The sequence below is a fragment of the Tasmannia lanceolata genome, unplaced genomic scaffold (genome assembly GCF_043159265.1).
Source record: "Tasmannia lanceolata isolate RefF3 unplaced genomic scaffold, GAP_Taslan_0.1 ptg000007l, whole genome shotgun sequence".
Classification (NCBI taxonomy): domain Eukaryota; kingdom Viridiplantae; phylum Streptophyta; class Magnoliopsida; order Canellales; family Winteraceae; genus Tasmannia; species Tasmannia lanceolata.
This window is the reverse complement of record NW_027518684.1, coordinates 11,603,884-11,631,086: the sequence shown is the minus strand read 5'-3', so window position 1 is coordinate 11,631,086 and position 27,203 is coordinate 11,603,884. Positions and strand designations below refer to the sequence as shown.

Genomic DNA, 27,203 nt, shown 5'->3' with positions numbered 1-27,203 from the left:
AACTCTTAAAAGTCTTAATAGTAGTGATCAACGTGGACCGTTGATCGAGACACCATTTTATATCTTCCGATCCGAGGGTCTTGAACGATCCAATTAAGGTTCTGACAATCTCAACCGTTGATATCCGTAATCGTGGGAGATGCACCTGCATCAAAGTCTATCCAAGGATACAATAAACCCAAGATCAGCCCCGAAGTATGGCTAGAACGAAAGGACAAAATTAGATAAAGAGTTATAGAACACAGCTTATAGGGAAAATGCCACTGTTTTTTGTCTTAGTCAAGACGAGTATATGGGCCCAAAAATTCGTGGCTCGAGAGATGACGACGAAAATGCATGTTTGGCATTTAAAGGAGGACAAGATCAATTTCGTCATTATCCAGGAGCAAGCGATGGTACGGTGTGGTGTAACTTCCAAGTTCCAATATAGAGAAGTTGGTATTACATACTGTAATTCTGAGAAAATCCGTATCTACTCTCAGTTACATCGTAGATCAATTTCACGTAAGAGAAGTGTCAAGAAGGCATCATTCACAGTCCCACCTTGAATAACTCTTCTTTTATGCTCTTATATATGTATCTAATATAACTTTGATAAAAATAACATTAAAAAGGAGGAGGAAGAAGAAGAAGAAGAGTAAGTTAAGGCTTAGGGAAAGCAGCGTCATAGCTTGATAGATCGAAAGAGCTCCAATTAGCATTTAGAGGATTGGGATGTAGAGGAGTGAGATGATCTTCGAGACATGATTCAAACCCTTGTCCTTGAAGCGATGCTCGCCACGTTAAATTCGGCACCATCGAATAATCCGACCAAAACATGTCTTGAACAACTCCCTCCCCCGCCATTAATGGTTGAAACCCATAGCCATTAGGTTCCGAACTCGTAAGCTGCGTAATTCTCTCTTGTTGATTTTGGTTTGAATCGAATTCCCCTCCTTGAAACTGAGGGTGTCCATCACTCAATCGGGCATCTGGGACAGGATGATCCACCGGCCTCTGGGACTCAATCATGTTGTGTCCAAATTGGCTAGGAGATGGCCGGTTCGGATCAGAAGAATTCGACAAATCGAAAGATGAATCAAATTCACTAGGCAATTCATGCACGTTGAGCGCTGGATCAAAATCCGAACGTTGATTCAAGAACTTAGCATACACAAGCGCGAGATCAATGGTCGGAGCATCATCCGATCTAGACATGGAGTCCTCCTTCAACTGACACAAATTCCCTTCTTGGTCAGCTTGGGCGAGTTCAAAACCATCGGAATCTGGCAAAATCTGACTGTAATTCGTTCTCTCGGTGGCCGTACGATCACCGGATATCCTTACCAATTTCCCTCTCCGATTCTTCCTACACCCGCCCCCGACCGGCACGTTACGAAGGGATCCCCCTTTAGTCCAGTACCTTCTACACCCCTTACAAAAATAACGAGGCTGAGTGAGGCTATAGTTGTTGTAGTAGCAAAATTTTGTGTTGGAAGAGTCACAACGTGGGCAATTTGGGGCTAATTCAATATTAAACTTCCATCTTCCTTCCATCATCAAAGGTCTAGGAGGATATGGTACCATTTTCTCTCCGGATCTCATCATCCCAAAACAAAGAACAAATAGAAGGAAAAGAAAAATCCAAATGTCTAAATTTTCATAGAACTGAAAATTCTATGAAAAGGGTTGAGTTGTGGAAGGGGAGAAAGAAGGAGAGAAGGGTTTTGACTGGCGAGGGTAAGGAAGAGAGTTTATGTATGATGTGTGCATGTGCATGAGCATGAGCATTAGCAAGTGTGGGGTTGGGGTGGTTGATAAGATAAGCCGTGGGCGGTTCCGGAACCGTCAGAACGAAGGGAAGGCGTGATCTGTTACTGGTCCGTAGCCAGATAGATCGTGTCGGTGATTAGGACACGTGGCGTTATATGGTTGGTGGAGATTGCCCTCAACGTACGGAGATGGGGGGCAATGGGTCGCGAGTTTCAAGTTCCATCTCTCCTTGGTCCTAAAACAGGAAAAAGATATTTAATTATGAAATGACGAAAACGCCCTTGAATGAGCTGGGCCTTCGTCAGCATTTTCGGTTGGACCATTCACACTTGAGATTTTAATTTCCGAGGAGAATTAAGAAAATTTGGAAAAGTTAAGTGATTTTTAATGAAGCTGACGTCATACACATTTCTTCATAGGAATTGACGTGGGTGTCGTGGCATGATATTCATCGCAGAGAATGAACGGTTCGGATCTGATTTACTGTTTCCAATCGAGGATGTGTTGCCGACACGTCGTACTGGAATTTCCGAGGAAATCAACTGTCAATTTCCATGCAGTCTGCGAGAATGGAAATCAACGAATGTTCGAAGGGTCTTTTCGTCTTTAAAAATCAGTGGTATTCCGGACCTACGCTATACATTGCTTGCCATGCGTGTAAAATGGTGGGCCCTACCCTATCTAAACATGAGTTGCAAATAGTTAAAAATGACCAAAGGAAATGATTCCAGCACAACTATGTTTTGATATTTGCACTAATGCATCTTGTTTAGTACGTAAAAATGAAAAGACAAGCCAGGATGGTGCAATTATTAAAAACATGGTTGTGCTGATATTATTTCCTATGACAAATTAAAGAAGATTAGAGCAACGAAACTTTAATCCCGTGAATGATTGGATGCAAGGTTAAACGGTGGGCCAACTCATCAATAACATTAGGGGTAAATGGTGGGCCACCCCATCAAAATATGAGGTGTAAAATGGTAAGCTCCACGCCCATTAAAAAACATGAAGTGTAAGCAATGGTGGTCCCATCCCATCAAAACATATGGTGTAAAATGGTGGGGCCCACCATGCTAGGCATGGAATGAGTTGAAGAAATTAGCCGTTGGAGTGAAATAGTAATCTAAAAGAATTCAATATCAGCATGGTTTGGGGTGGCACCCCAAAAACATCTAAGCCATTCAACCCGAGTACTTGAATGTGTATTTGTTCCTCTGTTAAAAAAAGAGTAATGCTAAGGTTTTAGTGTTTTACACAGGTGAAGTACAGTTGTTTATTTGTTTCGGGAATAACACAAAAAAGGTGAATTTTTTGTACACGTGTCACATTTTGATTGTTGTTGGGCGTAAAACAAAAACAAATTTTACTTCAGTTTTTAAGTGGAATTTAAATGAGCTTAAAATTTGTTTTATGCACATTTTAAGCTCAAATAAATGAAGCATGTTAGAAATGGAGTTAGAGTTAGAGAAAAGAAATAGAAGAAGGTGTAGACTCTCCATCAAGGGAAGTCTACAATACCCTCTATACTAGAGGTAATGACTAAACTACCTATCAGAGCTGAAATGAAATTCATGCTCTTGGGGCTGGTTGAATATTTTAAAGGTGTTCTTCTGTTGCGAAGGAAACTGTTATAAGATTCGCCTATGAAGTTGAAGATTCGTAGTGCCCGTAATCTTCCTAGAAGCTGTTTAATTATGACTTATTATGATTTCTTAATATGTTCATAATTAAGTTTGGGTAGTGATAAATCGACTCCCAAATATCTTAAATCAACTCCCCAGCGAGAAAGACACACGGGGAGTCGATTTAAGATATTCGGGAGTCAATTTATCACTCCCCTTAAGTTTTATATTTTCTATGTCTAAAGCGGGGCCATTGTTAGTCTCCATCAAATCGGCCATGATCCCACTCAGAGAGAGAGAGAGAGAGAGAGTGAGAGTTGGAAAGATTGAATTTCGGGAAAGGGCAGCTGGTTATATGTCATTTTCGTGAGGTAGATAGAAGTTAAGAAATTGAATTTGAGGAAAGTGGAGCTGGTCCTTGGAGGAGTTGAAGAGAGTTATAGGTCATTTTCGTGAAGATGCAAAGGAAAGAGGTATTTACGTTTTGGGCTCCACTCTCCTCTATTTGTAGTTGCAATGTAACAGAATAGTCTTCAACCCTCTCCATCTGAAGGCATATAGACACGCTATAACATTGATGTCTTTGATTAAATATATTATACAACTCACTGGATCTCATTTGCACCACCAACCCTATTCCCATTTATCTATTGATCATATACTCATTAGATGATATTTTATATGGTGTAAGCCCTTAGTCCCGTATTTTTCAAAAAGGACTGCACGGACCACGTCATAGGATGATCTAAACCGTCAATGTGATGGGCCATAGTGTAAATAAGGTTGTGCCCAAAAAATCATTTCCATAGGATGATCCCAACCCTCCGATCTATAGAGAAATATAGATTGGAGTGCTAGAATCATCCAATGAAAATTTTTTTTTGGGCACAACCTATTTACGTTATGGCCCATCACAAGTATTTTTTGGAAAATACGGGACTATAAGGGCTTGCGCCATATAAAAACTCCTCATTAGATATACGAGATTATCCCTAAAACCCCTTCCAATCACGTTGGTTGATGTGACTCCACTTGATGCACATTTCATTCCAGCTGGGTTCAGAGAATTCCCCTGGTTTAGTAAAAGAATATGGTTCATGAGTATTGTAACTAACAGCCCTGAAAAGCTAATTAAAATAGTGTAAAACAAAGTTTCTAGTCCCATTATTAAAATATGGCAGTGCGGATATCGGTCACTTTTTTCCTTCTTTTACATCCGTATCTCTTCCTTTTAGTTTACACCGTTCCATCGTATGGTATGGCAAATGCGTAGTGGGTGTGATGCCTACAGTTAGATTATCATCAAATCAATGCGAGCAATAATTCTATTATGCACCGTAATCAACCTAACTCTAAAGCACATTTTGATTTATGAAGGGTTGCCAAATATTTTGGAGTTTGAGTAAAACAGGCCTAAAACAAATATCATTCCCTTTTCTAAGTTTAAAAAAAGGGGATAAAATTTATTTTCACGCTCATTTTACGGACAAAGAAACCAAGTCCTAATAAAGTCAAAAAATTGAGGCTGTGAGTCCTTACCAAAGAAATTTGGTGTAGTCGTCTGATTCAACCCCCTATTCAATTTGTACTTGGAGGCATGGTTTTATATTTCGACCGATTTCGGATTTCGGTGGGGACCGAAACCGAAATTTCCCGAAATCTCATTTTCTGCTAAATACCAAATTTCGACTGAAATTCGGAAATTTTGGTTCGAAATTTTGTTTTTGGGACATTTAAAAAAAAAAAAAAAATTTGTTACAAAATTTCGGCCGAAATTAATTAAATACTCGTTTTAATTTCTTACCAAATTTCGACCGAAATTTCGGTTTTCCCAGGGACCGAAACCTGTATTTTAAACCATGCTTAGAGGTACCTTCAATTTAAGATAATATCCCTCTAAATTAATTATAAGAGGAAGTCTAAACTGAAGGGAGCCTTTGCAAAAAAGAGGTGAAAGGGCTCCCCCCATTGGCTACACATCACCGTCATGTTTGACTTTTCAGCCGTTATTAATGCATGATGGTGATGTGTAGCCAATAAGAGAGCCCTTCCATCTCCTTTTTGCAAGAGCTCCCTTTAGTTTAGAATTCCTCTAATTATAATCATATAACTTCTAACTCATGGTAAGAAAAAATTTCTGTCAAAAATGGTTTTCTTGCCATCCAAACATGGCCTTAGGTGCAAGAGGTAGCAAGTTCAATTCTAGGAATGCCCCAAAATGTAATTTAATGCTTTAAGCTACCGATATTTGCACTACCATGTTTTGATAATTGCACGAAGTCATCTTGTCTTTTCCTTGCACTTTGTAATTGTGTTTGATTTAGTGCAATTATTAAGCAGTGTAGTGCAAAAACCAGTAGTCTTTATCTGGATAGAAACTACAATGTTTATAGAGTAAGATTCTTTGCTTTGCCTTCAAAAGAATCAAAACAACTATTCATTTACTAGTTTCTAAAATAAGAAGGCTACTGATGTTTGCACTACTATGTTTTGACAATTGCACTAACTCATCTTGTCTTTTATTACTCAACTGCTGTCAAAGTTTATTACAGTTCCCAAAAAAACTACCAGAAGTAGTGCAAATATCAGTAGCTAATAAGGAAGTTGTATGGAACTGATATCTGCACCACTTCCATTCTTCCATTAAATACACGTTAAGAGCATGGGAGAAGATACTGCATTTCCTTGTCATAAAATTGGCACTCATTTCTTTCTTTCTTCTTTCAAATTCTTCATACTGGTTGTTAATAGAATGTTAGATTCAAAACCAGATCTCCTAATTACATATTGGTACCCATGTCCAGAAATTTACATAGTTATGAAGTTTACACAGTTAGAGAGAACAAAAATGAAATGAAAAAACCCTGTAGAGTTGAATAGACCAGAACATCACAAAAGCTTTAGAGGTTAGGCATTTGCCATATGATGATTTTAGGCTGTCCTTATACCCTGCTTTAACTGCTGTGAGATTCTCTACTACTAAGAAATACCCTTGCTACTAACAGAAAAAATGGCTGCTTTTTTCTAGCCGTATGCTTTTTCATAAAGAATTTTTAAATTATTATTTTTACTACATATACAATTTCTCCAACATAACAAAACTCTTCAGTATTTTCTCTTTCGGTTTCTTTCTTTCTCTATCATTTTGTTTCCCCTTTTCCTCCCTAGAATAGATGGTTTGAATGAGGAATCGTTCAAACCAATGTATAGTATTTTAGACCTAAGAAGAATTGAATCAATAACACAAGCAGGTGTTCTGTGAGTTCAGACCTTACAGCTTGACCGGTAATCCATAATTATGGAAAGATCTGATAACTCCATCCAAACCTGCTGTTACAATTATCAGACCCCATGTTGCTGATAGAGATGAATGAAAATTTTGATGGTGATGATGATAATGATCATCTTCCGCAGATGGTAAGGGCCCTAGGGGGAGTCTTTCCTCTGGCCATGTTGCAGCATTCCTTAAATCGGAGAAAAACCAATTACCAAGAGAGAAGCGGTCCGAATCTCTGAGCCAGGAGAATGAACTCTCTGATTGTTCTGTTTGTTCTGAAGAACTGTGGAGACTGTCATTACCTGAGCCTGTCTCTAAGTGTCCCATGCCTGACCATGGTATGGCGACTGTTGCGCCTTCGGAAAAGAAATGTTCAGAGGATCGAATGGATTTTGCCCGATTGGATGATGGAACATCCAAGCCATCATAACTCCAGACATAAACATGGGAGTCCTCACCCACGGAGATGATGTATCTCCCATTAGAGGTGAATGATGCAGACATCTGACTCCCAGACTTCCGACGACCTGCCCATGCAAAATGTCTCAAAAGACTAAGAGGTTTATTCAGGAGAGACATACTCCAACAGAAAAAATAAGTAGAGATTCAAAGATTAAGCAACTATTCATTTAAGATTGCACGCATCCCATCTGTATCCTAGCTGAGTGGTTATGTTATGCTGACAAATAAACTAAGAAAATAGCAACATATTGAAACATATCGAATAAAAGGAAGCAAAATTAGAGCAGGCATTGAGCCATGAGATGCAAAAAACTATTGCTGTCCTATGAAAGTTTTATCATATTGGCGAATTAATTTGAAAAATGAAAGTCCTAATGTATGATACGGATTATCATAACAATCAATAATTCCCTTGTGCCAGGAGTACTAAAGGAAAAATTAGATCACTCGTCTGACAAAAGCTTGAGAAAGAGGGTGCATCAATCTCAACTCTCAATTTTAAATAAATGCCAGCTCCTGCTTTTTGTTAATGACAACTTGTGTTCTTTTGTAGTATTTCTAAGTTACTAAACTAGAGTTTGTCGCAATAGTAATCTGCGATAGTTTTACTGCTACAGTATCCTAGTCCAGTTGTGTCACTAAAATTACCTGTTATGGTCCCATAGCTACAGTACCAAAACCCAGTTGTCTATAAAGTATCCAGCTGTAGCTCTTTCACCACATTTCTTTTCATGATTGCCTTAGTTTTCTTAAGCTATGGATAACACTTAAAATGGTTTTTCCCTGCAAATTTAAACATTTAATTCGAGCTTTTCTTCGTGGTATCTGCCTGGGCGATAAGACTTAAGAGCTTGTTGGATAGTCATAACATTGAGGGGGGATCTCCTAATGTGGACAGTGGAGATGGACTCTCCTAATGTGGACAGTGGAGATGGACTCTCCCATCGTGGTCAGGGGAGACTCCTGGATGTTAATGAGGTGATTCTTGAGGCAATCGAGAACCACAAAATTGAGATTCAGCATGTATGGTGCTCAGCTATATGAAATTATTGAGGTGATTCAGCCAACAGGGAATACCCTTTCCTAGGAGATCATTATCCCCGATTTCCTTTACCAGATCATCCTAGGCCTTTTACACATCTTACTCTTTGTCAATCTTAGGTATTTCTCCTCCCTCTTCTAGGCTGTTAGATTATGGACCATCATACCATGTGACATATGTAAGCCCATTTTGTCCTCTCTGTCTTCATTTCCATGTATTCACCTATCACTCATATCAGTACTACTATTATTTCTTGGATTGCCTGCTATTATGGCTTCTCCTTCTAATATTTAATCACGTTCCTCGTCTTTCAAATGATTATTGCTTTTACAGGATAACTTGTTGATGAGAATCGTAGGCGCAATATGCGTGTGAGGCCCAATAAGTGGCATATTTTCGCAATAGGACTTTTATTTCCATGTTATTTTATTTCTATGTTATTTAGTTTTAGGGATTTTATTTTTCATGTTATTTTATTCAGTTGCCTATATATAGGATGATGTGTAGGGCTTTTAGTAGCTTTTTAAATAATATTGATTTTCTCCCCTCAGATATCTTCTTCTCTTCTTTTTCTTCTTCCCATTTTCCCGTCTTCCCCTCTTTCCCTCTTTTTCTCCTTTCGCTTCTTCCTCTTCTCTTCTTTTTCTCTTTTTTACCTTTCTCTTCCCCTTGCCTGCATCACCTATGGGAGCTGATTTCTTCATGACCGGGGGACATGCTGGGCAAGATAAGTGATGGGGAAGCTGCTTGGGAGAGGCTATAAAGTTGACAAGCTACTATATCAAGATATCTATGTCGATGACTCACACATCCAACATTGCTTCTACCAGACTCTTATGGTCATTAATGTATTTCACAACTCATTTAAGTGCATGCATCAACCTAGAGCTTCTTTGTCAGTTGTCTACAAAAAACTTTATAGTAACCTTCTCTTCCTATAAATAGGTAGTTAATGTCTTCATATGTTAAAGAGTTCCAAGTGAGCAAAATAGTTGATTCTTGGCTGCATATGATTTGGTTCACTGTCAAGGACTGCTCGTGTCGTCAACCAAGCTTCATTTAGTATTTACTTCTAGTGATGAGTTTTCGAAGCATGCTCAGATTTTATTTCTGCATCGTATGTGTGAACTGAGTTATATGACATACTTTTTCAATTCAGCAACTCAAAATACAATTTAATTATTAGATCAAAGTTCTTTCTATCTTAATATTGCTTATGCTGTGCATGCATTAGTCAACTTCTTGTTGCAACTCAGACCATGCATTTGACAATAGCGCATGAAATTATTCACCGTCATGGAAAACTGCATCGCATTGATTATCATATCCTACATATCCATATCTTATTCCTTACTGCTTATATAAGACTAGTTAGGATGGCATCATGATGATCGCCAATCCATGATGGGTTTCTACAATTTTCTGGGTGATTACTTATTTTGCAAGAGTACAAAACAGGATACCATTGCTGAATTCAGTCAGCAGTGAGGCAGAATACCAAGCCATGGCCACTATTATTGCAAAGGAAACTCAGTTATGTTGGTTGCTCAAGTCCCAGAGTAAATATTTTTAAGAAAGAAAAGTCTTAAGTAAAGCACAGTCATGAACTACTTCATTTGGTGACAATTAAAGTGTAACTCAGCAAGCCATGAACCCTGTTTTTCATGTGGAAGGCAATACCTGTCTAGGTTGATTTTCACTATATTCGGGAGAATGCCTTGATGACACCATCTCTTTTTCATAACACAAGAAGATCTTCAGATTACAGATTTGATGATTGATATGCACAAATTTTATGATGGGCTTTTGGTAAAATGGCTCTGGATTAATTCTTTGACAAAAATTATCCAAAGTCATATGTTTACATAAATTTATCCTAATATAAATAAATAAATTTGAATAAGAATAGCATGAGAATTTTTTTTAAAGCAAGTACTGAAATGTAAGTTTTCAAGTAGCAGAATACAATAGGATATCTTGGATCTGACTTCCAGGGCCATCAGAATTGCCCGCTCCGTTTCTGGATGCACTGATTCTCTAGATTGGATTTTCTCATACATGTTTCTGTTTTACTTTTGGTACTTTTTTTATGTTTAATGGACCAAAGTTTCCATAGATATTTAATTACTGTACTGCTAAAATACATTTTAACAATTTGATAGGCTACAGACATCAATCCATGTATTAAATTCTTAGCAAAACTACCTTTGATGGGCCAAAAAGGTGAATAATTCATATTCCTTCATCTTCTTGATGTAATTTTCAAAAAAAAAAAAATAATAATAATTCTTGATGCTCAGAACTTTACAATTAGATTGACAAATAATAATGTATATTCAAGTAAAAAAAATCATGTATGAAGGGGAAACTGTCAAATTTGACCCCACCAAAAAGAATACTTCCAATACAAAATCGATATGCTAAGTTATATAAACAACGATTCTAGAAAGAACGGGCGTTATGCCAACCGAGATTCATGAAGGGGAACTGAAAGGGACATCACACACTACCTCTGTATTTGTGAATGACACCAAACCCATCACGAATTCGAACTTTGGAGTCAGCTGACGTTATCATGACCCTTTGAGAATCTTCTGGGGCAAACTGTAAGGAAGAAGGCATATTAGTAAGCTGCAACAACCGAATCATAAACTGAAGAATCAAAGAAGAAAAATACTTCAATAAGCAGAACTATACAGTTATGCAATTAGTTATCACGTATATCAGCCAAAGCTTCAAATTTATTACCTGGAAGCCTGTAATTCTTTTGCAAGTAGACTTCTTTTTACCCTGAACACATAATTGTGCATCCAGCTCCAAATGATTACCTAAAACATGCAAATAATTTTCTCAGCCCTCATTGCCAACGGTGAATTAATCTAAATTTAAAACTTCAATTTACAATAAATGTATGAGACCAATATAAGCACGGCAGGCTAATAACGATATGACTATATAGGCTTAAATGATCCTACATAGAGTCACATGATTTTCCAAACCATCTTTGGTAAATTGCACATCAATAAACTATTTCCAGGACTGCGTACCTGATGCATCATAAACGCGGCAATAGCCCGTGATAGAACCGACAATGCATCCCTGCACAAATGAAAGAATATAAGGTTATCATTTCAAAGCAAATTATGATAAAAGATAAAAGCAAGAATACACTTCTTTGAATTAGATGCAAACCTGCCCATCTGGTCGGTAGCATATAGCAGTGATTATATCACGTACATCGGCCCAATCGACAACTCTACTTTCTGAAATTTCCCAAATTCGAACTTTCCCATCTATGGAACCACTGATAAAGTATCTCTCATTGACAGGATTGAACTGAATGCATGTTACTGCTTCCATGCAAAAAATGACAACAAACAGCATGACATTTGAGAAAGAAACAAGCATACACCATACATCATACGCAAAACAGAGGACACTACAGATGAAGTTGATTTTAGATGCATTGCATGTTTGAAATCCACAGTGGATTTAACATGCGTTCAACTTCGTTAGGTAGTATTTGGGGTTCTAATATTTACCATAATTATTGTGGTGAAAAACTTTAAGACATTTATCACAACCCACTTGCCATAGACGAACAGTCTTGTCCTCGGATGATGAAAGTAGACACTGCAACCAAACATTTGCAGAATCTTCAAAACAATTATGTAAGGTACAATCAAGAAGAACCATATAGAACTACATCTGAAACCAGTAGTGTACAGATTAATAGACTCTTGCGTGCATCGAATAGAAGGACTCACATTAGATTTGGACCAAGATAGGTCCAAGATATCGCCAGTATGCCCATGAAATTCTTGCAGCGGTGTCTCTTCGATCTTGAAGACCTTCTCAGGGATGACAACAGAAGCAAGTTTCGAATTTTTTCTTCCATAAATTGACTTTCCCCCTTTCACTTGATTAAAATTTTCAGGAGTACATCCAGCAAAGGGATACTTGCAAGAGAATTCAGCTTCGGTAACACGCCATATACGAACAACACCATCTTCCCCACCACTTGCTAGGAACTTCCCATCTGGACTAAACTTCATAGTCCAAATAAAACCCTTGTGGGCTTGAATTTCTTGTCCCACGTAAAGCGCAGAGAACTCTATAAATCTTTTCTGGCGGTGTTGCACTCTCATTCGGCGTTCCTTGGGTACATGAGCTTTCGGATCAGAAACATCGCGCTTGCAGAATCCTCCCCCATGCCTATTTATTATGAAGCTCTTCCACCAACTCTTCCACTTCTTTTTTCTTACATTAAGGCCTTCCTCCTGATTTTTTCCCTTACTGGAAACTTCTCTCTGCATGAGTTTCTGAACAGAACAAGGTCCTACAGATGTTCCAAACTCCTGCATTGTTACCAATCTGTTTGATGCTTCACCGAGTGCATTTGAGGAACAGTTTCGCACCGGCTCACACACAACAGAATTCTTTCCACCATAAGGATCCACTAAACTCCAATATGAATCTCCATTTCTCCCATTTTCAGAACAAGGACAAGACCTTAAGACAACGCCACTGCTTTCCGCAATTCTTTCTGATCCCAGAAGCTTTGGTGAACTACCACACATCCCTTCATCTATTCCCTGAGAGTAACCCAACTGAGAACGCTCAAATTCATCCAAACCCATCCCATCTAAAAATCTCTGACGGCGTTCGTGAATGCTCCTCGGCTCCTCCCTCCAAATTTCGTAATTGAACTTCCCAAACACCGGTTCTGAATTCACATTCAGGGAATCTTCATACGAAGAATAATCCAAAGAATCAAAGAACACATCTACTCCCTCATCATTAGAAACTGGCATGTTTAATCAACTCAAGGCCAAAGACTCACATCAAAAACCTCTTTCCATACCACCCTCTATATATAGCTATCTTAAAAAACCCAAGCCCCAATTCCCCACCAACTCTCCTGCAGCACACCGAATCGAATCCACAGTAATTCAACCAAAACAACTCAATTGAAGGAGAACAACGAGAACCCAAGCAAAGATTATTAATAAAATTGATAAATTAATGCTTTGGCTAGAAGGTTCAACGAACATCCCTAGATTTTCACGAAATTGAACCCGAGATCCCGGGACCTTTCGGTGGTTCCTGCAATTTTTTTATTTATTTTTCGTCAACTAGATATGCGCGCGAGAAGCAATAAGAAAAAAAAAAAAACGACCCAAATCCTCTGCATCTCTTTCAGAGACAAGGGCTGGAAAGGAAGAAGCAAAGGGAACAAACCCTACGCAACCCTAACAATCCGAGCGCCTCGAGATCTGAAAGAAGAAGAGGAAGAAGGAGATCATAGCATAAAAAAGCTTAGCAACGCACGAGCGACAAACACGATAACCAAGAATCTGATAAACCAATCTGTGTACTCGTTGGATTATCGATGGTAACTAAAAAAATAGTGAAAGTGCAATTTATTATTGGAAATTAAAAAGGAGTTCGTTAACAGAAGGTCACATGGAGAAAAAAACAAAGAATTAAAAAACGATTTTACGGGTTTTTTTTAAAGAGGGAGATGATATTTTTACGCCCCCTCCATTACGTGCACACCCCCTTATAATGTGATTTGACGTCAAAAAGTATTAAAGTTGTGCACTTTTCACGTCAAATTACGTTATCAGGGAGCGTGAACGTAATGCCGGGGGTGAAAATAAAGATGTAGATACAGTCGAGAAAACAGTATACCTAGGGTTTTTAGCTCGGTTTGCAGGCTGTACCTAGTAATGAAAGCAATCTGTCCTTTCTGTCGTGAGATCTTTGTCTAATAAACCGACACCTGTCCACCTATGGATTTGCCACATCTCCCTCTCTCTCTCTCTCTCTCTAAGAGCTCTGGTTTGGGGATTACTACTAGATCTAGTCGCTACGGATACAAGCAAAGAATTCGGATCCAAAATAGAGCTCTTAGATCATCTTGCTCTGCATTGCCGCCACTAAAGCTTCAGATTCCGGTTTCTGATCTTGTTTTTATCAAGATCTCAGATCCTCGTTATGTTTCCACTTTCTGGATTGTTTCTTCGACTCCTTTGATTTTAGGTCGTCTTTTCTCCAAAAATGAGTGATCTCTCTCTCTCTCTCTCTCTCTCTCTCTCTCTCTCTCTCTCTCTCACAAATGCTCTGGTTTTGTGATTTCCAGATCCGGTAGCTATGGATACAAGAAAATAATCTCGGATTCAAAATCAAGCTCCTAAGATAGTCATCTTCAGCATTCCGCCATTAAAGCTCCAAATTCCAGTTTCTGATCGTGTGTTTCCTCAAGATCTCAGATCCTCGTTCGGTTTTCTGATATCTGGCTTTTCAGCTCTCCGATTGCTAAATCAATCGATAAAAAAAAAAAAAAAAAGCTCATAAAAGACACGGTTCTCTTGTATTTTCGGCCATTAGAAACTCGTTCTCGAACACGCTCGTAATAAAAATTAAAATCTCACGTCCTTGATACCCGCCATTAATACTCGAATCCAAGTTATGTTGAAAAGTAGTAGATGCGATGTAGACAGAGAATTTGAAGAGTGGGTTTTTCTGGTTTTCGCTTCGGATCCGTACAGCCTCGTTGATTAGATTGAGTGTCCATTCTTCGTACGGAGAGACGAGCTAGAGTTGTGTGTTGTCCGAGGTGAAGGAAACAAGGCGATAAAATAGTTGGAAAAAAAAAATGAAGGAAGGAAGAGAAAGATGAGACATGTACAGAGAAGCTTCTACATAATTCAACGTGCTTTTTTTATATTTTGTTATCTCTGGGTAAATCTAACATAAGAACATTTATATATAGAAAGAAGTACAGTAGCAATACAAAGTAAGAAACTCTGACAAGGTAAGAAGATACGAGAGAATCAAATAATTTTTATTTATAAATGAACCAATAAGTTTTTTTTTTTTGGTAAGTGCAACATGTTTATGGACAAGCAGATCACCATGTTAATGGACAAGATTTGGGCTGGATCCGAACCGTGTCCATTGGATCTTATATCCTAAGGTCCAAAATTATTTTACGTTCTCACCCAGATGTGTCCACAAAATCCGATGGAGCATCTCCCATCTTAATGGTTTATATATCTTGGGATTTGCTAGAGTCCATCACATAAGGCATTTCAGGGACGGCCTGTTGCATGTGAGAGCAGTCACCCTGTTACTGAAGACAAAATCTGCTGAAAAGTGAGCCTGTGTGGTTGCACTCACATGCAACAGGCTCACTTTGCTAGAGTCCGTCACAGCAATCAGCGAAATGTCTTCTGCATAAAAAGTGAATTTAGAAAGAAGAAAAAAAATCATTTAGGCTCACTTTGTTCAAAGATTCAAACTGTTCACTTGTTGCATAAGTAGATATTGCCCCGAAAATCATCTCCCTGGGATGATCCTAACTCTTAGCTAGATAGTTAGATACATGGAGATTTATATGGTGTCATCGTATGAGATTGGAGGGTTAGGATCATTGAGATGATTTTGGGGGCAAAGCCTATTTACACTGGCACTCAACAAATGAACAATTTGGATCTTCGAACAAGGTGGTCCAATGAATTTTCTAAAAAAAGATGTCTAATATATGCACGTAGATGAGGTTGCCCCAGGTGTATATTGATTGTTCGTAAGGTAAGGTGAGTGTATATTTCGTAAAATACAATGAAGCCACCTTGTTCGAAGATCCAAACCATTCAGTTGGTGGGTCCTAATATTGTTAATAGACTAGTAGACTGTGCTCCAAAAATCAGCTCCCCAACCTTCTAATCTATAGATTAATTACACCATATTGAAATCTCTATAGATCGAAGAGTTATGATCATCCAATGGAGATGATTTTCGTGGTGGTACGTATTTACGTTGGGAAAGTGCATGGTTTAGATCTTTGAACGAGATGGGCCCCACTCTATTATTTTTTTTTAAAAAGATACGTGCACCTCCCTACATACACCATATAACACATATTTATTGGAAAATTGATTGCGCCGGCCCGTATTCCAATAACCAAACCATTCATTTGATGGGCTCATTGTTAGTAGGCCTTCCCTGTTAGAATAGGTGGGATCCAACGGTTGGATTGGGTAGGTGGGATCCAACGGTGTGAATTCAACATAATCTGATTGTGAGATCTCACATATTCTAACATTCCCTCAAAAATCATCTCTGTATGATGATCCTACCTCTCTGATCTGTAGAGATCGATCAGAAGGTTTAGATCATCCTATGGAGATGATTTTATCGGTAAGACCTATTTAAGTTGAGGCCGAACAAAAGACATTTTGGATCTTCGAATTAGATGGGTCCAAATGATTTTTTTTTTCAAATACATTTTTTTATGTCCACCTTCAAAGATCTAGACCATTAATTGTTGGGCCCCACCAAGGGTTTGTGCTCAAAGAGAAGAGAGAGAGAGAGGGTAATAGTTGTGAGAATAAGTATAGGTGGGGACCTCCCTTGTTCAAAGATCTAAACAGTTCACTTGCTAGGCCCCACCCAAAGGTTCATGTTGGGAGGGGAGTGGGGGAGAGAGATGGTTGGACGAGAGAGTACAACCAGTAAAGGGGGTGAATTTAGCACCTCTTGAAATAATGTATAATGGGCCATTCAAAAATAAATAAATAATGTATAATGATTTTAATTTAAGGGAATAAATTATAAAACCTTTCAAATTCTAAAATATTATATGCAGCTTGAATAAAGAAAAATATGCAAAATTTATAGATTTAAATCAGTAATGGTTTTTACAAGCATAGATCCTTCTGGTTCTGTAGTTGAAAAGTTTTGGTGGCAAAGAGTTGAGTGGGATTGAATTTTGGCTGAATTTGGGATGTCATTCCTCGTCCCATTGCCAATATTGAATTGAACTCCCAGAGACATCTTCGCATGTCTTCCAAGTAATTTTTGCATGTCGATTAACATGGAATTTTTGTCCCCTCCTTATAGCTTTCAAACCAAATTCTCCTAAAATGTAGAAGTTTACTTGAAAATCTTGGGAATTGTGCTTGTTTTTCTTTCTACCATTCTCTCTCTATCTCTCACTCTTCTCTATATATTGTTAAATGACACCCCCTTCTGACTCCCTACATGGAGAGTCTACACCGTGCAACCAAACACTACTTGCCACTATTCTCCAAGGTTATTCCAGACAAATCAAATGCATATCTCCTCCCTTTTGACTACTTATTCCGCTACTCTCCAAGTCTATGCAACAATGTAGGGAAAAAATTTTGGAATTTTTTTCATAGAACATCTATTTTCAAGTGTTTGGTACACTCATTTTACTTTTTTCCAAAATCAACCTTTTCCTTAATTTTCAAGGAAAAGTGCAAACCTACTAGACCGAGGAATTTTATTTTCCATTAAATAGTTTTTCCACATAAAATATTATTTTCCATTATTTTCTTTTCCTTCTATCCAAATTTCCAAACACCCCGTAAATCCGGGATTTGCTAGGGACTATCACAGAAGGCATTTCATGGATGAGCTGTTGCATGATAAAGCAGCCACCTCAGTGATATAAATGAATATGGCAAAATCCGAGCCGGCTGTCTCACATGTAACAGCTCATCCGCGAAATGCCTTCTGCGATGTTGGATAAGTGACAGTTGTGAAAACTTGAAAGATCTTTCCAAGAACTGGAAATTAAGGCTAGCTAACAATGTTTTGTCTGTGGAATGGTTCGCCTCTATTTTAACAATCACAATTCGTCAACACAAATACACTATGACTTTCCAGCTTTAACATTCTAAAAGATTAGAAGGTTCTCAACGTAGACTTTTTAATATGTTTTTTTTTTGGTCCACGGAGAGTAATATGTCTTGTTGCAGAGTGAGACCTCTTTTCTTAATAATCTGCCCATTTCTTTCTGTGGGTTATGCTTAAAAAGACCTTGAAAGTGATAGTCATGACAATTAGCAAAACCATCCATCTGAAATTAATGATATTCTATGAGGGTCCTTTTAAATTTGAGAAACAAAACCAATAGTTAGTTCTAAGTTAAAACTGAATGAAGCATGGGGTGCAGTGAACTAAGGACCCTTGAACGTCTTCAAAGTACCAGCATGGATCTAAATTCAACACTTATGAACCCTAATAAAAAATCATATTATGAATCTAAATTCAACACCTATGATTTATGAACCCTAGTAAAAAAAATCATATTAAACAACCAACGTTCTTTGGAAACTTAAATAAGCTTGAAACTCACCTCAATCAACAAAGCCAGGTTCAGAGTTGTAGATGAAATCTGATGAGCACCAGAATAATTTTAAATTATATGAACAGGGTTGAATTCTCGGCCTCCGTAGATCAGAATGCAATGATCATGCTACATGGGTGCCGAACAATCTTGGAGAGAGAGAGAGAGAGAGAGAGAGAGAGAGAGAGAGAGAGAGAGAGAGGTGTTTGCTCTGGTTCACTCATTAAGCTTTGTTATATAAGATAATGGCAGATAGGGTAACTTCAGGAACACCAACTAAGCATATCTCCAATTGATCTCCTCTCATTTAAAGCAAAAAGGTAGTTGCAATATTTTAAATACCATTGCTTAGCTTACAAACCCCCCAAAAAAACCTAATTTATTCCATCCACTTTTCATGTTATGCTTCCAAGACAAAATCCACCTTTTCTTAGGGTTTTCAATTCCAGGAAAACCCTACCCCTCACGTGAATTTTGTTCTTTTCTTGGCACTTAACGACTTTGTATCCTTTGACTCAACGTGCACATTGCCCAACCATTCATTTCCTCATTGTTTATCTCATCATCCTTTGATATGGCCCAAGTCCGGCCCTTGCTCTGCAAGCCAGACTGTTGCATTGGCATTATATCCCTTTCTATTTAGGCAGAGATTCTTTATATCCATGAATATGTAATCACTACTAATTAATCCATGATTAGAGAGTGGCAATATCATTAGATTGTGACTGAATTCATTTATCATTGACATAAGAGAACCAACCTTTAATAGACCTCTTATTGCATGTGGCCCAAGTCCGGCCCTTGCTTTGCATGCCAGACTGTTGCATTGGCACTCTATCCCTTTCTATTCCGGCAGAGATTCTTTATATCCATTTATATGTAATCACTACTAATTAATCCATGATTAGAGAGTGGCAATATCACTAGATTGCGACACCGGCCGATAGATCTATCTCTTAGTGCATGTGGTCTTCATATTGCTTCAATGTATATGTAACATAGGAAAGACAATTGGAGCATGGAGCAATTAATACAAAACATGCTGGTCACCCAACCGGTCAGTTAGGATTGTATGGTCACTAGAATTCTCCAGTCATGAGCCATGCATGCGATGGCCAAAGTTCAAAACATCAACAATCCTAAACCATTCATTTGTTGGGCCTCAATGTAAATAGGTTGTGCCCCGAATATCATCTCCATATATAGGATGATCCTAGCCGTCTGATCTATAGAGACTTCTTTATGGTGTCGAATCTATGTATAATTGGAGGGCTAGGATCAGCCCATGGAGTTGTTTTATTTTTTGGGTACAGCCTATCTATGTTGGCCCCAAAAATGATTACTCCCGATTTTTGAAAAAGGTGGCCTCTACTGTACTTAAAAACATGCACGCCGCTACACGAGGACACCTTAAAATAAGTTATATTTTATAGTAGTATTTCCCACAAAAGGGTTGTTTAGGTGATGTTAATATGATATCATATGATGGACACATGAGCCTTGGGCCCACCAATATACCTAATCTATACCGCATTCATGACGGTTAATATTTCAAAATCTAGAGAGAAAGAATAGCCATGTCTTCAGATGTTCACCTCAAAATCTTGAATGGATAAGGCGAAGGCCAAAATCAGTGAAAAAGAGAGATCATGCTGACATGCTGTGGAGGTCAGCACAGAGTTGAGTTCTTTCTTTGAACTCAGTACTTGAAAACGTTCCGTTTTTTAACTGCACGCGAGAAAAGCTAGTCAAAAACCCGGACGGGTGTGGCTCTTCGGCTAAAGTCACGGGTTTGCTCCCCGGAGACGAGTGTTCGAATCCCACCCGGGCTTACCCGATGCGCATGGTCTACGGGTGCCTGCGCTCATCCGTAGAGAATAGTCCTACCCCCGAAGGGGGTGGGGAACATCTGAACAGACTTTTATTTCGGTATTTAATTTTTTAAAGTTTATTTTTAATTTATGCATAGTATTTGGTTATTGATCTTTCATTTGCTAGAAAAATATGCCAGATCATTGATCTTCATGTCGAATTTGATCTAATTTTTTGCAGTTTGCTATTTATTTGATCGATGCAAACAGATTTATTTGTAAGAAAAAGCTAGATTTATGATTCTTTTATTTTTTTTATTTTCACGATTGTTTTATGCTATATTATTTGTTTTTTTTTTTTTTTTATCGATCTGATTGGATTCTTCCATGTGTTTTTCTTTCAAGTTGCTACCATATTTCTTTTTATTGTTGCCAGCTCTCTCTGCACCCTAACAAAATCAGAACAAGAGAATCCAAATTCACCAAGATGATAAACAAGAACTACCATAAACCATGAAACTTGAATTTGAGAAAATATGTGATGTTTTCAACTATTTACCCAGGATTGAGCAGTCAAGTCCAATAATTTGGGGACCAACAATATATGTGGGCTCTAGGGAAGTGATACATTCGCTCCATTTTCTTCCCCGGAAACCCCCATCTAGTGTATCTGTGACTTCTCTTTTTCCACTGGAAGGGGGTGGCCCAGGGAAGAAAAGGGGGCAAATATATTGTTTACCGGGCCATATCATGTGTATGGCACACCTTAGGGGTTATGGATAGCGACATTTGGGAGCCATAATATCTGCAAGTCCACCCCATGTCGGGCCCAAGTTAATTGAGAGACCATTCATTTAGGGACCTACAATAGATGTGGGGTATACCATGTATGGCACACAATTGGTGCGTAGATAGCTACATTGTGGACCCACAATATTTATGGGGTCCGCCATGTGTGGGGCCTAATTTAGTTGATATGCACATAATTTTGATACACACTACAATATGCATGCCCCACATTTGTTGTGTGGATGGCCTATATTTCCTCTACTCCCTTTTCCAACGAAGCAAAAAAACCAATTGTAATTTTCTCATTCTCTCCCAGGTATGGTTGTGGCATCGTCTCACAGAGTAATGAAATAAGTAGTCAATAGGGAGGAAACACGCATTGGATTTGCCTGAACTTGCCTAGGAGAAGAGGGGTAAGCGTTGTTTGTTTGTCAACCTCGTAGAGTAGTGGTAGGGGGTGTCATCACCAACATATATATATATATATATATATATATATATATATATATATATATATATATATATATATATATATATATATATATATATATATATATATATATATATAGAGAGAGAGAGAGAGAGAGAGAGAGGTATTATTCCTATTCAAACAAAATTCCACCCCTTTTGTGGTTGTAGGCTTGGAGATTATAGTGAGCGGACAAGGGTGACACATTAATCAGGTGACATCCCTAGGAGTCTCCAGGGATTAAAGTGCTATATTGGCAACCATAAAATTCTTCACGTGAACTTGCTTTAAGTTACTTCGAATATGACCTTTTGACACGCGTCCCTGTAAAAAAGAATTCATTGAACTTATCGAACTAACCTCTCATTGATGTATTCTTCCATTGAGATTCAAACCATGATGTAATTTTCTTGTCCCCGATTGGGCCTCTTTAAAAGAGGGCTAATGGCCTTACAGGGATGTTTGTCCGTATTTTTACTAATGTATCAGAGATCATCGTAGAGGTACTTGTTATGGGTGTAACTTGGGTTGGGCTCAACTCGAACCTAACGGGCTTCCAACCAGATTTTGGCTCAGGTTGGGTTGGCATTTCAGCAGGTTAGGTTGGCTTGGCTTGGGTTAGGTTAGGGTTGTCAAAAGCCAACCCAATTTAATTTCAGGTTGGGTTAGAGTTGAGGCCTCAGCAACTCGACCGAACACAACCTTCGTCCTCTAATTTTATATCTATTTTCTTCCCGAACACAACCCAACCCGACCCGACCCGACCCGACCCGACCCAATTTCGGGTTAGATGGGTTGGGTTAGGGTTGAGAGATTTAGGTCTGCCGCATAACCTTCTTAGTTTACTCTTTTTGACGTCAATTCAGGCAGAGGGGTTCGAATTTATCATCTCCCCAAGAAAGACCTAACCACGTCCTTTGGGGGCCTCACATGTGCCACGTGGACGTGTGATTTGGTTTATTAATCCAGCTGGCAATCACATGCCCTACCAATTGCCGTTGAGTCCATCTTGATTGGACGAGCATAGCCCCTTCATCCACCACTGTGGATCACCTCATGACCACAAAATCAGCGGTCTAGATTAAAAATTGACGTCCCGTTTAGGGCGCCATCTTATTCCCAAAACTATAAAAAAGAAAAAGACGAGACTTTACCCTTTACTCCTGCTTTAGAAATTCTTTCGTCCTTCATCTTGATCAACATCTATCTTTTTAGGGTTTTCAAGCGAAACCAGGTATCCTCATCTCTTCTTCTTCGATTTTTCCTGCTTTTTGTACAATTCGCTTATACGAACCCGATTTACTCTTTGGTTAGGGTTTTCACATACAACGGTCTTGTCTTTTCATTCCTCCTCTGCTTGATATTTAAGTTGATTATTCTTTTATTTATTTATTTTATGCTGCTTATGAACTGCTGGGATTTCTAGCTCTTTAAACTGAATTTTCAGATATCATGCTTACTTTGAAATTGTTGTTTTCACTATAAATCAGTTGATAAATGTCTGATCCGGAGGAATACCGATGTTTCATTGGGGGTCTTTCATGGTCGACATCCGATAGAAGTCTGAAAAATGCGTTTGAGAAGTTCGGCCATCTTGTTGAGGCCAAGGTATTCTTTTGAGGAGATACATCACATGGTTTTGTTTCATTGTTTATCTCTCTATATTATTGCTTGATTTTCTTTGGAGCGGTCCCTCAAGTGGTCCTGTTTGTCCATGGGGTTTTCTGCCAAGAAATTACTGAATATGTTTCTTTTTTTGCTATTACTAAGTTCTCCCCTTTTTGCTGCAAATTTGGGAGGAGCAGCTTCTGCAAGCATAAATAACAGTAGTACTTCTCTAGGCTTTCAATAGTCTTAGGTTTTCTGGCTATTGCATATTGACCCAATATAGAAAATAGCAATATACTTTGAGAGTCTGTTTGGATGCATGTATAGCCCTTGGGTGGGAGGAGCAGCTTCTGCAAGCATAAATAACAGTAGTACTTCTCTAGGCTTTCAATAGTCTTAGGTTTTCTGGCTATTGCATATTGACCCAATATAGAAAATAGCAATATACTTTGAGAGTCTGTTTGGATGCATGTATAGCCCTTGGGTAAGTAATGAACAGGGAGGAGACAGGAATTGGATTTACCCGGAACTTACCTGGTAATCTGTTGTTTGGTTGTTTGTGAAGGCTTGGGATTTACCTGGAACTCACCACCACCAACTCTGATTGCAGTCTCTCTCTCCTGGGCTTTGAGGTCGTATCTGAGCCAAGACCTAGCTCAAACTCAATTGACTTGTGTCGTATTCTTCTTCGATTTCCTCACCGTCAAAGATGCAGAACCCACAAATAGAAACCCAATATTTGGAATGAAAACCCCATTTCCATAGAATCAAAAACCACCAAATGGAAACCCCACATATCGTCACTGCGATTTCATGTTTTCTAACCCATATATGTTTCTCCCAAATGGAAAGTTTAACCTTCTCAAAACCTTCACCGTTCGAGACCTTGATCGTCTGTTGATCGATAGAGTCAAGGTCGTCAAGGTCTTCTTCCCTTCTTCGGCTCTTCTTACAATGCCCTGATTTTTTTCCTGGCAAAGTTGTCAAGGTAAATCTTCTTCCTTCCTTCGATTTCTTTCCGCCTGTTTTAACGAGAGAGAGAGAGAGAGAGAGAGAGAGAGAGAGAGAGAGAGAGAGAGAGAAGGAAAAACTCTTCCGATTTTGGTTTTTTTTTCGGGGATGTGACATGCATGCTACCTCAGCCGACCGGCCCTTGCAATGTGATGGAGACCATCCTAGGGCCCATATTTTAATTTTTAAGTGTTTTCAGGTGTCCTTGAAGTCTCTTAAGCTCTAGGAGGGGGGTACCATAGTATTTTTTTCATCAAAATCACTTAGGTTTTGACTTTTTTAGTTATGAGTGTTTTAAATAGGTCCCGCACATGTATTATGGGAATTTTAAGTAGGGAGGAAATTTTTAAGTCATTAGAGGGTATTTTGGTCCAAAAGTATTAGTTTTTTTAGGGTTTTAGAACTTTCTAGTTCTCTTCTTATTCCTTGTATATTGTAACCCTCATGGCACTTATCTTTTATTCTATGTTGTGCTATGGATGAATGGATGAAAAACAATTTCCTCTTGTTTTATTGCAAATCATGGATGTGAAGTCTACTTTTCCCAAGGTGCGGTGCCTAAGAACCCCTTGGTGCGATGCCTTGGGTTTTAGTTGGCGAGATTCTAACCTTTCTATCTACCTATTTCATTTTTTTTTAGTTTTTTTCCCTTAAACTACCTTCATGGGAACCCAAGACCTCTATTAATCTCACCCAAAATGTCTCTTGGATTTTTTCTACCTATCTTCTATGCAAAAATCCCTAAAATAACCATTATAAAAAAATTCCATATCTTATAAATATCATTCAAACCTAGTCATGCCCTGTGTCCCTCTCATTTTAATCCAAACACTAAATTTACCCCTTCCCGGCATCCTTTAACCAAACACTTTATTTTTACACATCTGCTTCACTCATATTCCCTACCGTTATAGTCTACACTATCGTGGCGACGTGCCTCTAAACCTACTCAAAAGTCCTCTTTAAGGTCCATAATCTTCCTCATAGGCATATTGCTATTGTATTGAGACCTTGTGAGATTTTGTACGTGGGATTGGAATGCATTTTTGTGGGTTGCTGAAATTTCTTGTTTGTGAGAATTGTGACATCTTGGAATTCTTGCTATTTGCATGCATGTGTTACATGTGTAGTAGGATGACACTGCTAAAAAAATGGCTAGAAGGATGATATAATTAAATTTACTCATGCATAATCTTTAATTCTTTATTGATTAATCATGTTTTCGTGGTCAAACCATAGGAGTCACATGCTGTCCAGATTTACAGCACTTTTTTTACTATATTTTTATATTCCTATATTCCTGGACGTCCAAAACTTAATAGTTGGTCACCCTCATTCCAGTTTTAGATAAACCTCATACATGTGTGATCCGTCCTTGGTCACAACGCCAGTAGTCTTCCGGCATTTCTAATTTATAATTTCAACCAGACATAGTATTTTGGTGAGGTGGCACTCAAAATCCAGGCAAAACCCCTAACAAATCCGGTGTTTCTGCAGCCAAACAGACCTTCAATAAAGACCTTGGCATAGATATGAACCAAGGAATCAAAATACTCTATGTTTTGGAATAGGAAGCTGGAACCTTGCATTACAATTTTCATTAAATTTTCTTAATTTAAATTTCTATGGGAAATTGAATGGTTATCTGCTTTACTTATCACACAATGTGATTTTTTATTGAAATTTTTGTTAGTCTTTGAAAATTACATTTAACAGCTTATTTTTTCTTGCTTCATGCAGATAGTCGTGGACAGGCTTTCTGGTCGATCACGTGGATTTGGGTTTGTCACTTTTGATGAAAAAAAAGCCATGGAAGAAGCTATAGATGCAATGAATGGTATGGATCTTGATGGGCGATCTATTACTGTAGATAAAGCTCAGCCACAGGGCTCTGGTAGAGACCGTGATGGTGACTATGACCGTGGCCATGACCGCGGCCGTGATCGCGGCCGTGATCGGGACTATGGTGGGGGACGAAGTTCTAGCAATGGAGAGTGCTTCAAATGTGGCAAGCCGGGGCACTTTGCTAGAGAGTGCCCGTCTGGTGAAGGTGGGGGAAGAGGGGGCAGGTATAGTGACAGGGATGATAGGTATGGCGGTGGCGGTGGTGGTAGCAGTCGTTATGGCGCTGACCGCAATGGGGACCATTATGGGGGACGCAACAAGGATGGGGGTAGTCGTGGGGGGTCCGGAAGTGACCGCTATAATCGTGATCGCTCAGGTCCATATGACCGTCATCGTTCCTGATAAGTGGTAGTTTTTGGGCGAGGTATGCAACATATAGTCATTTACCAGACCATAACTTATTTATGATTATCATAGCTTAATATAATTTTTTAAGTTTCTGTTGCAGCCAAGGAGCATATGCAGCTGTTGCTCTGAGTACGGCGGTGACGCTGAACCTTGTTACTGGAGTTCAAGGGTTGCCTACTCTTGATCATATCTGGGTGGATCTACTTTAAGCATATCTTATCCTTGCTAGTGTGAGATTTGGCAGGAATATTATGGTTCAACTATCTTTTTTTGTGTCAGATTCTCATATGATGTTTTGGACGGGCTGCCTTCTTATGGGATTTGGTCTTTTAGTTTTGAATGACATTGTTGCTGATGGATTCTGGATGGTTTGTTAACTTAGTTAATATCAGTTCTGGATTCTCCGTACAGTGTTAATCTGGATTTCTGTGGTGGATTAGTGCTGATAACAACCCAGTGTCTCGCATTCCCTGATTCCACTAAGATAAATTCTTGAGCTCTATCTTTTGCTGGGTGTCCTTGACCTGGGGAATAGAAGCAGTACTAGAATAAGAACAATTCTCTTATGGCTTTCGTATTCTTCCCAAAACACAGTTTTTTACCTAATCATTGACAAGAGGAGAAAGGGTAAACTTTGATCTCTTACTATAATATTGCATGGCGTTTTCTTTTTTATCCTGCTAAAGTAATTTTAATTATGTTAACGTTTTGGCAGGCTACAATTTGGCCTTTATGATCTTTTGGATGTGTGCTTTGGTTTCTTTGTCGCTAATCATGCACCACTGAGAATCGGTTTTTACAAATAAAATTGTGCAAGCCTTCTGGGCAGCATCGGCAGCCATCTGCAATAAGTTCCCTGATCATGATGGTTGACTTTTGTGAAAGCCTTCTGTGTGCTTGGGTTTCTTCATCCTAGTCTCCGCTGTGGATGTCCAGTGGCTA

At 38.7% G+C, this 27,203-nt stretch overlaps 3 protein-coding genes across 4 annotated transcripts; 1 reads left to right on the top strand and 2 right to left on the bottom strand.

Annotated features, from left to right (window-relative positions):
- Window positions 1-544: 544 nt before the first annotated feature.
- On the bottom strand, window positions 545-1,780 carry LOC143881900 (uncharacterized). The gene has a single exon (XM_077385237.1). It carries the CDS (start codon window positions 1,585-1,587, stop codon window positions 643-645), a length of 945 nt encoding a protein of 314 aa, XP_077241352.1. The 5' UTR covers window positions 1,588-1,780; the 3' UTR covers window positions 545-642.
- A 4,356-nt stretch (window positions 1,781-6,136) lies between these two features.
- On the bottom strand, window positions 6,137-18,492 carry LOC143881899 (uncharacterized). 2 transcript variants are annotated; one of them, XM_077385236.1, is made up of 8 exons: window positions 18,330-18,492; window positions 11,926-13,079; window positions 11,701-11,791; window positions 11,351-11,508; window positions 11,206-11,257; window positions 10,907-10,986; window positions 10,669-10,762; window positions 6,137-7,181 (listed from the first exon to the last, which is right to left on the bottom strand). In XM_077385236.1, the coding sequence occupies exons 2-8, from the start codon at window positions 12,970-12,972 to the stop codon at window positions 6,649-6,651; spliced, it is 2,055 nt and encodes a 684-aa protein (XP_077241351.1). In that variant the 5' UTR covers window positions 12,973-13,079; window positions 18,330-18,492; the 3' UTR covers window positions 6,137-6,648. The 2 variants fall into 2 exon arrangements, with proteins under 2 accessions (XP_077241351.1, XP_077241350.1); XM_077385235.1 differs by lacking the exon at window positions 18,330-18,492 and adding an exon at window positions 13,490-13,615 and having other exon boundaries at window positions 11,926-13,264.
- A 3,973-nt stretch (window positions 18,493-22,465) lies between these two features.
- LOC143881898 (glycine-rich RNA-binding protein RZ1A-like) lies at window positions 22,466-26,671 on the top strand. Its single transcript, XM_077385234.1, has 4 exons — window positions 22,466-22,623; window positions 22,880-22,997; window positions 25,749-26,277; window positions 26,362-26,671. Exons 2-3 carry the CDS (start codon window positions 22,887-22,889, stop codon window positions 26,253-26,255), a joined length of 618 nt encoding a protein of 205 aa, XP_077241349.1. The 5' UTR covers window positions 22,466-22,623; window positions 22,880-22,886; the 3' UTR covers window positions 26,256-26,277; window positions 26,362-26,671.
- Window positions 26,672-27,203: the final 532 nt, after the last annotated feature.